Here is a 12,213-nt window from a genome sequence, read left to right on the forward strand (position 1 = left end):
TCCTCTTAATAAACTACACAAATGTCCCTATAACACAACATAAAGGTCATATATAGGTCTATAGTTAATATCATACTTGTGATCTTAAAAAAAAAAAGAGAAGGATATACATTGCCACTACAAATGTTGAACATAATGCTGGAAGGCCAAACAGTTTTCATCATAATGACCTTTATTTTTGTTACTTCTTTAATATGTATTCACTGAAAATTATTACTAAGGTTGTAAACACATCAAATATGATAGATGTATTATTATTATGATATAGAACTCTAAATAATGTCATCAGCCATATTGTGAAACAGAATAAATAATAAAGAAAACATTTAACCAACTATTTTCTTCCATCTTGTTTTATCCCTAATTCAAAATGTGCCGATTAACTGTGGATAATGTATTGCAGACAATTTCTATGTTGACTTCTTTTACTCGTGCATCTCTATGGTCTGCATACTTGTTAAGTGAGTCCATATGTGTTTATCAAAGGCTTGCTATGTGTGGCCTTGGGAACAATCTTCCTTTCAGTAATTCTTATCCTGAAAAAGGGGAGAGATTTCCATACAGATCTGTAAGGACAAGAATTGTACAAGGTTGTGGTAATTTTTCTTCTTCTACTGAATTCAGAGGACTTCCTTTTGCTTCCCCTGATTCATCACACGAAGAGCAGGATTTATTGCTGACTTTTACAACGTCCAGGCTTGGGAGTGCCACCATTGGCAATATAAAAAGAGAGATCAAGTAAAAAAAATTAATATCCTGGTTTTTTAAAAGCATCTAATTACCTTAACTATGAACCTGTGCATGATTACAGGTTTCAGTAGGAGGATACATTGATTAAGTCAACATCTCTTCTGTGTCAAGCTAACGGAGTGATAATTTCCACAATTGGCCATTTTCTCAAGGGCACCCCTGGCTTTTAGTCAAGCTTAAGCATATTTTTTCCAAAAGCAGTAAATAATCCTCATAGTGGAAGTTTTAACAAGAACTGAATTGCTAATACTTGTTAAAATAGCTAGGAAAATGGATGCTGTATAATCAACTTGTTTGGGGCCACTATCTCTCAATTTGTAGTATATGTTAATCTTCCTGCCTAGAAATACTCAAAGAAAGAAGCTCCAGAGTCGCATTAACAGCAGGTCTACTATTCTTTCATTTCTTCTTCCAGGGAAACAGAAGTATCTATGTGCCAGCAGAAATGATTGCACCATTGATAAATTTCGGAGGAAAAATTGTCCATCGTGTCGTCTCCGGAAATGTTATGAAGCAGGGATGACTCTGGGAGGTATGATATTGTTCTCCTTTTTTCTCCTTGTCCTTCTTCTGCTCACCTTCATCCTTTATAATTATTGCAGTAGACCTAGATTCTCCTCTGTAATACTCTTAAGAGTACCAGCTATGCAATAGATTCAGATTGACCTTCTCATGGTCCCTTCCTTATTTTTGTCTATGGCATTCATAACTTGGGATTTGGCATAGGACCAGGAAGCATGAAGGAAGGATCAGAAAATAAAGGAAGATGAATGAGGGTGTGCTTTTTGGATTCAGCTCCTTAAGTAATATATTAACGCTGTTGCTGTTCAGTGGTCGGAATAAGAGAAGCGAGTAATCAAAATGGTCATAGGTGCAGGATGACCATGGCACAGGCAGGCTCAAAACACCTGGGCCTATCCCTCAGCTAACTGTTGCGTGTACTGTGGGGACAGCCAACTGGAGTGTGAAGCTGCTTCTCTTTGGATCCTGTAACTAAGGTACCAAACAGAGCCAATTTCGTATCCTGTGTCTCCCAAAAATCAGCAGGCTTTTTAATCATTTCCTTTTCTTTACAAATCCATTGATCACTTCCAAAAGCTTTTTCCCAGGGGCACATTAGCTTCTTAAAAGATACAGCCCTTTCAAGGATGACCCTCTATCATAAGGCTCTGTGTTCTGTGAGCCTGTGTCTACCATGAGCACTGTCATCCTTCCAAAATGGCCTCATACTACTTGCTTGACATATACTTCCCTGCTTCTAATTCTTCACATCTTCATCTGCCCTGTGCCAGATTCCACTCTGCTGCCTGCTGCTTCCAAACAGATGCATCTTTCATGAGAAAAAGAAGCTCATTAGTCTACATTGATTTAGAAATGGAACTCAAAGAAAAACAAATCTATTTCTGAGTGCCTAAAACTATAACCTTATATTTGATTACTCATTATCAATCGGGAAACCCCAAGTGACTGGAATCAAGTCCACTCTTCTCCTATCTCATGGCTAATTTGGAACAATTGTTCTTTCTATAAGGAACTGAATGTCTATTCTGCCTAGATATCATTATAGATAACTACATCTCCCCCTCCACACAGCAGTAGTACTTTTCTTCAGACCATACTATAGCAAGGAGTTTGTTCCAACTACATCTGTGAGTTCCAATAGGAGCATCTTAAGTAATGTGTAGTTCTCTCAGGCATCACAGATAGAATCCCTGTGAGTTATTTTCCAGGCAACCGCACCAAATCAGATTCAAATATTTGACCAAAATCTCATCTTGTTTCTGCTTGTTTGATCTACTCTAAGGATATAGTATAGTTGTGGTCTGTAGTGGGAAAAAAGACACAAGATCACTGGAGAGGACAGAAAGAAATCCAGGAGAGGTAACAGAGTGAAGGATTGGCAGACAATTTTACTGCATGAACGTTGGAAATATTACCCAAGTTCTCTTGAACGCTCATTTCTCAATTATTTAACCTCCTGTGAATTATGCACAGTAAACACTGGCATCTAAATTGAGGATCCCCTGTCTTGTCATCATTTGCAAGTCTTTATAAGCCCATTTTCATACAAGTAAAATTTAATTATAAAATACTCCAAATTAAAGCATTAGTTTCATGTCAGAGCCCATATCTTCCATTACAAAAAAAAAAAAAAAAGGTGTCTTCTGACATGATTAAAATGAGCTTCTTTGGAGGAAAAATCTGCATGACTATACAGTGTACCACCCAGAAATAAATTTCTGAATTAAGTCACTGAAAAGTGGTACAAAAAGATTTCTGATTGGTTTAGTGGGGGTGGGGTGGCCATATTGGAGTGAGCTTGGTGAATACATTGCTAAATTGTTATGGATGGTTTTGATCTCTGTTTCCTTCCCAGGTGTCACTGAGGGACAGATACATAAAAGACAGCAAGCACATTAGGCACTAGATGTTCAGGCTAAGAGATTTCAAGGAAAAGAGAAAAAAGATGCCCACAAAATACAAGGATCATTTTGTTTTCTTTTGCCATACAGGGGATTGAATCTAGAGCCCTGTGCATGCTAGGCAAGTATTATTCCACAGACATACATGTCCAGGCAAGTCATAGAAGAATTACTGATGTTGTATAAATGACTATACTTTTGAAGTCTGACCTAGATCAAAGCCTAGATTTTTTTTTTACTCCAGGTCCCTGTGAGTATCATTTTCATTATCTGTAGTTTCATTTCATCCTCAGAGTTACAGTTAAGATCACATGAAAAGGTAAATAAAAATACCTTTGAAAAGGTGCTAGATGAATGTAAAGCCTTATTACAATGAGGTCATCAAAATATTAGGTAGGCACAGGCTATTCTTTTTTTCTTCTTTTATTGGTTATTTTATTTATTTACATTTTAAATGGTATCCCCCTTCCCAGTTTCCCTGTCCACAAGCCCCCATCCCCTCCTCCTTCCCTCCTGCCTCTATGAGGGTGCTCCCCAACCTGCCCACCCACTCCTGCCTTAGCCCCTTAAGCAATCCCTACCCTGGGTCATCAAGAGGACCTCCACAGGACCAAAGGGCTCCCCTCCCAGTGATACCAGATAAGGCAATTCTCTGCTGCTTATCAAGCTAGAGTCATGGGTTCTCCCCTCCCACCCCCATGCACTCTTTGGTTGGTGGTTTAGTCCCTGGGAGCTCTGGTTGGTTGATATTGTTGTTCTTCCTATGGACTTGCAAATCTCTTGAGCTCCTACAGTCCTTGCCCTAACTTCTCCATTGAGGTCCCCACTCAGTCCAATGTTTGCAATTCTTAACACTGAGCAATGACTCTCCTTAAGTAGCTTGGCTTGCCATACAATACATGTGTGACATGTAACGACAGGCAATGAATCACTCAAAATAACTTCTGGTTACTTCACTCTGCAAAGTGCTACCAGCATAATGCTTAAAATCTGATATAAATCATTCTAAAAACTATATGTTAGTGTTGAAACACCAAGTCAGTAAAAACGAAAGTGTGTATTCGCTTAGACTTTGCACATGGGTGGAGTTAAAACTACACCCCCTGCTTCCTGACATAACCTCTTCCAACATTTATTGTTAACTTAGAGTATCAGTATATTTCACATTTTTATTCAAGTAAAAAGATAAAAGAAAGTAATGGTTCCTAGTGGCCATTGTGAATACATTGGCAATATAATATCTTCTGCTTTTCAGCAGATTTGGGTTTAGCATAGACTTTTTGATCACCTTCAAGAAGTCACATAATTTTAGTTCCTTTTCTGTACAACTCACACTACAATTGTATAATATGTAATGGAGCAACAGTTAAGAATATGATACTCTTTAAGTCCCTTCTCCATTTTTCCATCGTGAAACTAAAGACCCTTCTGTTGTTAAAATTTTGTGATTTGATGTCAATAGCCACAAAGAAAAGATTGTAGTTCATCCACTTCTTCCTCAGTTGCCAATTACCTACCCATAGAAGTACTAATATGAGAGACTTATTTGCATAAAAATTCTAGCTGCCCCCATTCACACTTATAACAGGTATATGCCAAAACTGTAATTGATGCATAGATGATTGAAGTTGTGGAAGGGAAAGCAAATAGATGTTTTCAGTTCTTGGAGATTCTGGTGTTCTTCAGATGATGTCTGTTTGGTCTCAACACTTTATGATCTCTAGCATGACTGTCTCTATGGCGTTCCATATGCTGGTGACAGGAGTTCTTAAACTAAGAGACGCTTGCTAGATAGAGAGCCATTTCTTCATGCTTCCACGCCTACCTTTCTACCCCTTGCTTGTCTTCTTAGTCACTATTGGGATTTATAATAGAATCCAATAGGTGTTGAGTTCTTAAGATAACTCTTCAGGCTCTTAAATGCCCATCTATGGAAAAAGGTATGCCTTGCTTTGTTATTGATTAATGCCTAGCTGCATCTGTAAACCTTATATCAAGAACTGCTTAAAGAATTTAAATGCCTTACCCATTTGTTCATTTAAGAAAACACTTAACTGTCTGGATAAGAACCTTCCCTTCAGCGAATTGGTGGTGACTATTACATAGTATGTAATTCAGATAAATGAGTAGATATCTCTCGCTTTGATTTGTACATCCCAAGAAATCCTTCCAGTTTCCAAAATGGAATTGCAGAGAAAAAATAGCAACATTCCTGCCATCTTCTTTCCCGAAACTTTCCTCAGATCACTTCCCATTTATTCTTATTTCCCTAGACAAATAGTATTTGTTTTTGTGTTCTGGGACTCTTGAGTTCTCAGTACATAGTAAATAGCATGGACTTAATTATCCCTTGCCATGGCCTGAGTCATGCAGTAAACTGTACATGAATTTTAGGTACTAGATACTACCCACAGGAAGGAAACGACCATGGGCACCCAAAGCATGTGAGATTTAATGAAGTGTACATTTACTTCAACATTTATTTGAGCCTATTATCCCAGTATTTGTGAGGCTAAGATAGGTATATCACAACTTTAATTCTAGCTCGGCTACATAGTAAGTTCCAGGCCAGCTAGGACTACAGAATGGGGCATTCTCAATAAACAAAAATGTCAATTGAGAAGGACTACTAAGACATTGAACTTTGCCTATAAGGATAAAACCTTAACATGTATACAAGTTTTCACAAAGTCTATGAGTTCTCTAGTTAGGAAGATAGCTCAGGGTTTCCTGACAATAGTCTGATGCCATCATAAACAGTAATTTCCATTGTTGAAGGTAGTCTTTACGCAGTTACCTCATCAGTTGCCCTCTCCAAGACTCCAAGAGAAGTGCTGCACTGCTCCCTCTTTGATGCAAGAAAATGATTGTAATGCTACAATACAACTTATGTCATGGTTCTTTGTGCATGTTTTTATTCATTGAAGTGAATTCACCTATTTATGCACTCATCTACAAATACATTTTTTTAATATCTCTTGAGTGCTAAATATGTACCAGAGTTTATGCTGGACAATGGGGGAAGCTGATCCTGATAATAGAGCTGTAATATATGTCTTAAAAATCATATAGGACAAAGGAGATTGTTCAGTGGGCAAAAGCAATGGCTTCCAAGGCCTACAACCCATACTTGATCTCTGGAACCTACATGGTACATAAAGATAACCAATTTACTCAGATTATCCTCTGACCCCTACGTCTGCAGTGTGACACCTTCAAACATGCATGCACATGAATGCATATATACATGTACATATATGTATACACATATACACACTATAAATAAATATGTTTTAAAATATGTTAAATCAAAGATATGTTGATTATGATTATACATTACTCCTAAGGTATAAGTAGAAAATTATTCAGGAGAAGTTTAGTGAGATGCAAGAGAAGGGCTATTCAAGGCCATGAGCACAGCTTGACAAAAAGGCACAGAGACATAAAAGGTATGAGGAGGCTTTAAAGAACAGCAAGTGATTTAAAATGGCCAGAGATAGGAAAATAGGGAAGGAAGCTGTGACCACACTGAAAGTGAACCCGATTTCAGGCAGTTGAAGATTTATGGTTGCCAGACAGACATGACCGCATGTCATGTTGCTAAACTGTTTATGTGTTTCAAGAGAATTTTTGGCGGCTTAAATGTTATGTTAGGAAGGGCTTACATTTTACCAAAGGAAGAGTGGCACAACATTCAGAGTGAAACAGAAATTTTTTTATTAACTTGAGTATTTCTTATTTACATTTCGAGTGTTATTCCCTTTCCCGGTTTCCGGGCAAACACCTCCCCTAAATTTTTAACTTCAAATTTTGCTAACTACTCATGCTTGGTTCTTGGGCTCTACTTACCTCCACTTGAGATTGAAATCTGCAAGAACTGAGCATGCCAAAGAGAAACTGGCCTAGACCAAGGTTACTGTCTTATATGAAAAATCTGCATATATACTAACTACCACTTGCCTTGATCCTGACCACAGTTTCCCAGTGAAAGCTCATAGATAACTATTTCAGTGAAGGTTTTAGAGAATCTGATTTCTAAGTTCAAATGAGGAAAAGAAACCTACATATTACAATCCTTAGGAAGATTTGCACTGTGTGTGGTAGGTTTTGGTGAATACTGTAATAAAATAAATTGAGCTTTAACTGAGGATTCCCAAACTAAATTAAATTTCACCTCTCCCTTTTCACATTACACCATTTAACATCCTACCAAAACACTGCTTTCTGGAAAACACCGTTTAAAAAAAAAACAGGTATAAATAAAGACCTTTATTCTGTGAGCAAAAAAGTACCTACTTAATTTCGTCCATTTCCTAGATCTGCATATCTTCATTTACTGGATAAATCAGTAGAGCATGCATTAACAAACAAGAGTAGTCCATCACTAGCACATGCATGGCTACCAACTCCAATAAAATATGCCAGAAAATATCTATACCATGCTTGTCTCTCACAAAGGATAGAAGACAAAGGCACAGGTATTATCCATAACAACTAGTAACTATAGTCACATAATACTGTCCCAGAAGCACGCTAGAAACATTATTCTATGAAATTCAATATATTCCAGCATTATAGAGAGTGACCACTAACAGTTTTGGTAAACACTCTCTGATAAGCATCCCCATACACAGTAAGAACACCAACATGATAGTAAGATTCAATGACTGACTTCTATGTATTTAATGTTTACATTTAGCAAAGAGTTATAAAGCACACTTAACAATTTGAGACACAAATAGAATAGTGTGTTCCTGTAATCCTAGCATTCAAGGGACTGAAACAGGAGAATGATGAGTTCTAGGCCAGTCTTGGAAACATAGCAATGTTCTATTTCTACAACAAGACAAATACAGCTCAGTGGTAGGGCATACACATAGCATACACAAAGGAAAATAATAATAATAATAATAATAATAATAATAATAATAATAATAATAATAATAATAATGTGGAACTCAAGGACTGGTTTTTGTTCATTTTTGGTTTTTCATCTTTTCCTTAACTCTCCAGGCTTAGTCTAAATTGTCCTTAGCCTGGGTATCATAGTTAGGATCTCTATAGCTGTGAAGAGACACTGTGACTACAGAAACTCTTATGGAGGAAAACATTTCATTGAGGTCAGCTTGCAGTTCAGAGGTTTAGTCCATTATCATCATGATGGGAAACATGATGACACACAGGCAGACACGGTGCTGGAGAGGTAACTATGACTTCTACATCTGAATCTGCAGGTACACATAGCTGGAGCATCTGGAACTTCAAGCCCACCCCCAGAGACATACTTCCTCCAGCAAAGCCACACTTCCTCCAAGGGCACAAATCCTCATAGGGACATTCCCTATGGTCATATGGGAGCTATTTTCACTCAAGCCACCACATTGAGAATGCATCTGTTGACTCTCAGTTCTAAGAAGTACTGCTTCTATACAAAATTCTCAGGTACCTGAGTACTTAAGAGCTCTGCATCACCAACGGATGTGCAGAGGAGCAAACTTTCACTATGTGTCTGAGCATCAACATGTATAATGTATGGCTGGCAATTAGAACTTTAAGGTATTTGTTGTATTGTTGAGTTGTTGTGCTGAACCTGAAGACTCAATACATTAGGCAAAAACTACCAGTGAGGTACAACACAAGTCCTTTTCTGCAAACAAAAGTCCTGTGGTAGCTATAGTAGAAATAACATGATAGACTTAGACATAGGTTTGGTTTCTAGACCTGGGTCTAATATTCTAATTTTGCCCGTTTACTATTTTGGTGAACTTGTGAAAGTCTGTATAGCCTTCTAAATCCCATTTTCACCAGCTGTATGACAGAAATACCATTTCTTATGAAATTTGTGCAGAAGTAAATATGCCATCATGCAGTAGGCACACAGTAATTATTGTACTTTCTACTTGTTTTTAAGTGAAGATTGATCTTTCTATTCCCAGGTACCAGTACAGACTTTTCTTTCTGTCCCTTTGAAAATGGCTTTTAATTCTTGCTCTTTGATCCTTTGGTTTCTGATTTACCTTTTAGTCAACACGTGAAGCCTTCTACACGTGGCCACCATTGCCATCTTCTAGTTGTACACACACACACACACACACACACACACACACACACACACACACACACACACACTTCAAAAGGAAGAAAGTTTGCTTCCAGGGGTTCTTTTCAAGAACTTGTGTTGGAAGAGACCATATATTTTCTCTGTTACCTCTAAAACAGTTATCTGCAAAAATACATAGATGTGCTCTGTTTCTGAGTACTTGCTTTTAGAGAACTATGCTTAGAGGTAAGTAATATTTTTCTAATCATCAAAATTGATGATACTCCATATCTAATACTTGAATCTTGTTTGTAAACCATCTCCTTAAAATATTTGAATTCTTACAATGTGCTAGCCTTAGAAAGATTTTACTGGTATTTACTTTTGCTGTGAGAGATCCAAAAGCCCATATTTGATCTTGAAAGAGAAAAGATAATGCTGTATTTTCTAACATATTGAACAAAAAACACACAACATACAACATGTAGAACCATATAGTTCCCAAAACATAGTGTTCCAAGAAAAACTTTTTTATATATTTTTTTAAATTTAACTACCTATTTGATTTTATCTTATGGGCATTGGTGTGAGGGCATCAGATGCCCCTGGGACTGAGTTACAGACAGTTGTGAGCTACCATATGGGTGCTGAGAATTGACCTCTTGGGTCATCTAGAAGAGCAACCTGTGCTATTAACCACTGAGCCATCTCTCCATCCTGTTATTTGATCATTTGAACTTTTCCTATTTCTGGTTATAAATTGAGAAATATATTCCTTATTTTACTGAACTCAGATAATTTACCTGGGTAAGGTAACCTTTTAGAGACATTTGAACATCTTTTGAGACCATGCTGCTTAGAAGAACTAGGGAAAGAAATATGTGTTCACTGAGGAAGAAATAAAGCATCCATATGAAGTTTTTGATAATATTTCCATGACAATTTATGACTAAATAGCAAAATGGAAATATAATTACTACCCTGCATAACCTCTTTTGTCATCAGATTCCACGTTACTTAGTCCAACTAATTGGCACCAAATATAAACCCAGGTGTGCCAATTCCTTCTTTACCTACTGGCTTGCCATCCTGTTGAATGAAGGCTTCTGAGGCTGAAATGGGAGTAAATTGGTAAGGGACATTTCAAGCTTCTAACAGTCAGAAACTAAAATTATATAATTACCAATCACTATCAGAAAATTTGGACTTGCATTTGAAATTAAGAAATAGAGAACTCAAGCAGCCCAAGCCAGCACAGTGAAGTGTCATGTTGGCAACTCTGAAACCAAAAGAAATTGAGGGTTCTTTCTCCTTGACAGGCAATAAGGCATGGAAGCTTTGACTATTGAACTATAAGGCACAAAGATATTCATTTGTAAATGACTTAATTGCCAGACTGAGTAAGGATATAGAGATTTTTATGCAACATTTTGGCTGATGCAAACAATTCAAAATACCATCATGAAAGAATTGTTGTTGATCTTTTAGTGGTTGTTACAAAAGCATTACATTTTACCATCCTGTTTCTTTGCCCCTTCATATTCTCTACTCTGAAAAATTATTTCTTGTCTAGAATATATAGAGAACTATATGAACACATACTCATACTGAAGTCATTAAGGTAGAAAAGAAAAATTAATCCCCAAATAGCAATTGTCAATTTCTTCATCTCACCTTCTTCTTACAAGGTAAGAAAACTTGGAAGGCATGGAAACTCCTTTTCCAAAATGGTGACTGCCCCTCTCTCCACTTGTACCTGATGCTTTCTATCTCAGAAGAACTGACTTGGGCATCTGATTCTTGAACATAGGGGGTGCAAACCCATCTTAAGCCACTACTTTAATCACAACCACTCTTTCATATTAGAAAAATTCTTGTTTGGCAATTACATCTCTCTCAAAATGACCAGACAGTAAAAAAGACTGTTCTGAATTTCTGCCAAAGACCCAACTGTCAACCCCAAGCTTTGTGAAAGAACTGGAGGAAGTTGCTTATCCACAGACAGGGAAGAAGGATCAAATTTTTGCTTCTCTTAGAAGAAACACCAGCCAGCCCCTCTCTTAAAACACTGGAGTTAAAAAACAGAGTCAAATAGTCCTCCTCTTCTCTCCTCAAGGTGACTCTGTTTGTAGCAGCCCACACAACTTTAACTTACCATAAGGTGGAAGGCAAATCTGAGGAGCAATGCATGCTTCCTTTGTTTCCCTCCAAGGCTGGGCTAGTGGAGGAAGTGGGTTTGGTATTCCCTCTTAGCACCTGAGAACTTCCTCCACTCCCTACTGCTCCCTCACTGACAACTTTTCCCTCTATCTGATCAGATCAGCTGTGAGACTTCCTCAGACACTTCAAACATTGTATCGATAAGATACTTAGTATTCCCTGAGCTTTGTTGTCTTGCAACAACCTCCATCTGGATAATCATTCCCTCCTGTTGGAGGCACAGTACATGAGGCCTGAACAGACAAAACATGAAAGTAAAAATGCTCTCCGTCCTTGATTTGGACCTAGCTTTTCTGTCCTGTCCCTTTCCGAGTAACCACACGCGCACACACACACACACATACCCCACATCTCCCTTGCATATATGCATACACTCTTTCTCTTTTCCTTTGCTTAACCATATTTTGGGGTATACAAAAACAAGGAAGGACTTTGGGAGGTATGTTTCCTCCTCCTCCATACAAAATTTAAATCTGACCAATGAGAACTTCCTTAATGTGGATTGAAAGGCAAGCGTGGTTTGCTTTTTAACTGCTTGCTATTCTTGAATACTATTTCTGATAGTGAAATTTTCCTAAAAAAACATTAATATACCAATGTTTTTTTGTTTTGTTTTTGTTTTGTTTTGTTTTTTATTTACAACAGACTGACAAAATTAATGTTATTAACATTGGTGCCCCCCCCTTTTTTTCACTTCTCTTTCTTTCTTCTTTTTTTAAGGAAAAAAAAACCCTCTCATTTGCTTTCCAGGTCATACTGACCTGTTCAGCATGGACTGTT

At 37.5% G+C, this 12,213-nt stretch overlaps 1 protein-coding gene across 1 annotated transcript in view; it reads left to right on the forward strand.

Annotated features, from left to right (window-relative positions):
- Nucleotides 1-12,213, forward strand: part of Ar (androgen receptor) — a 169,160-nt gene that overhangs the window by 133,773 nt on the left and 23,174 nt on the right. The window contains exon 3 of the mRNA NM_012502.2: nt 1,166-1,282. Coding sequence (NP_036634.2) covers nt 1,166-1,282 — 117 coding nt within the window. The remainder of the gene's footprint in view (nt 1-1,165; nt 1,283-12,213) is intronic.

Source organism: Rattus norvegicus, chromosome X (assembly GCF_036323735.1).
Source record: "Rattus norvegicus strain BN/NHsdMcwi chromosome X, GRCr8, whole genome shotgun sequence".
Taxonomy (NCBI): Eukaryota; Metazoa; Chordata; class Mammalia; order Rodentia; family Muridae; genus Rattus; species Rattus norvegicus.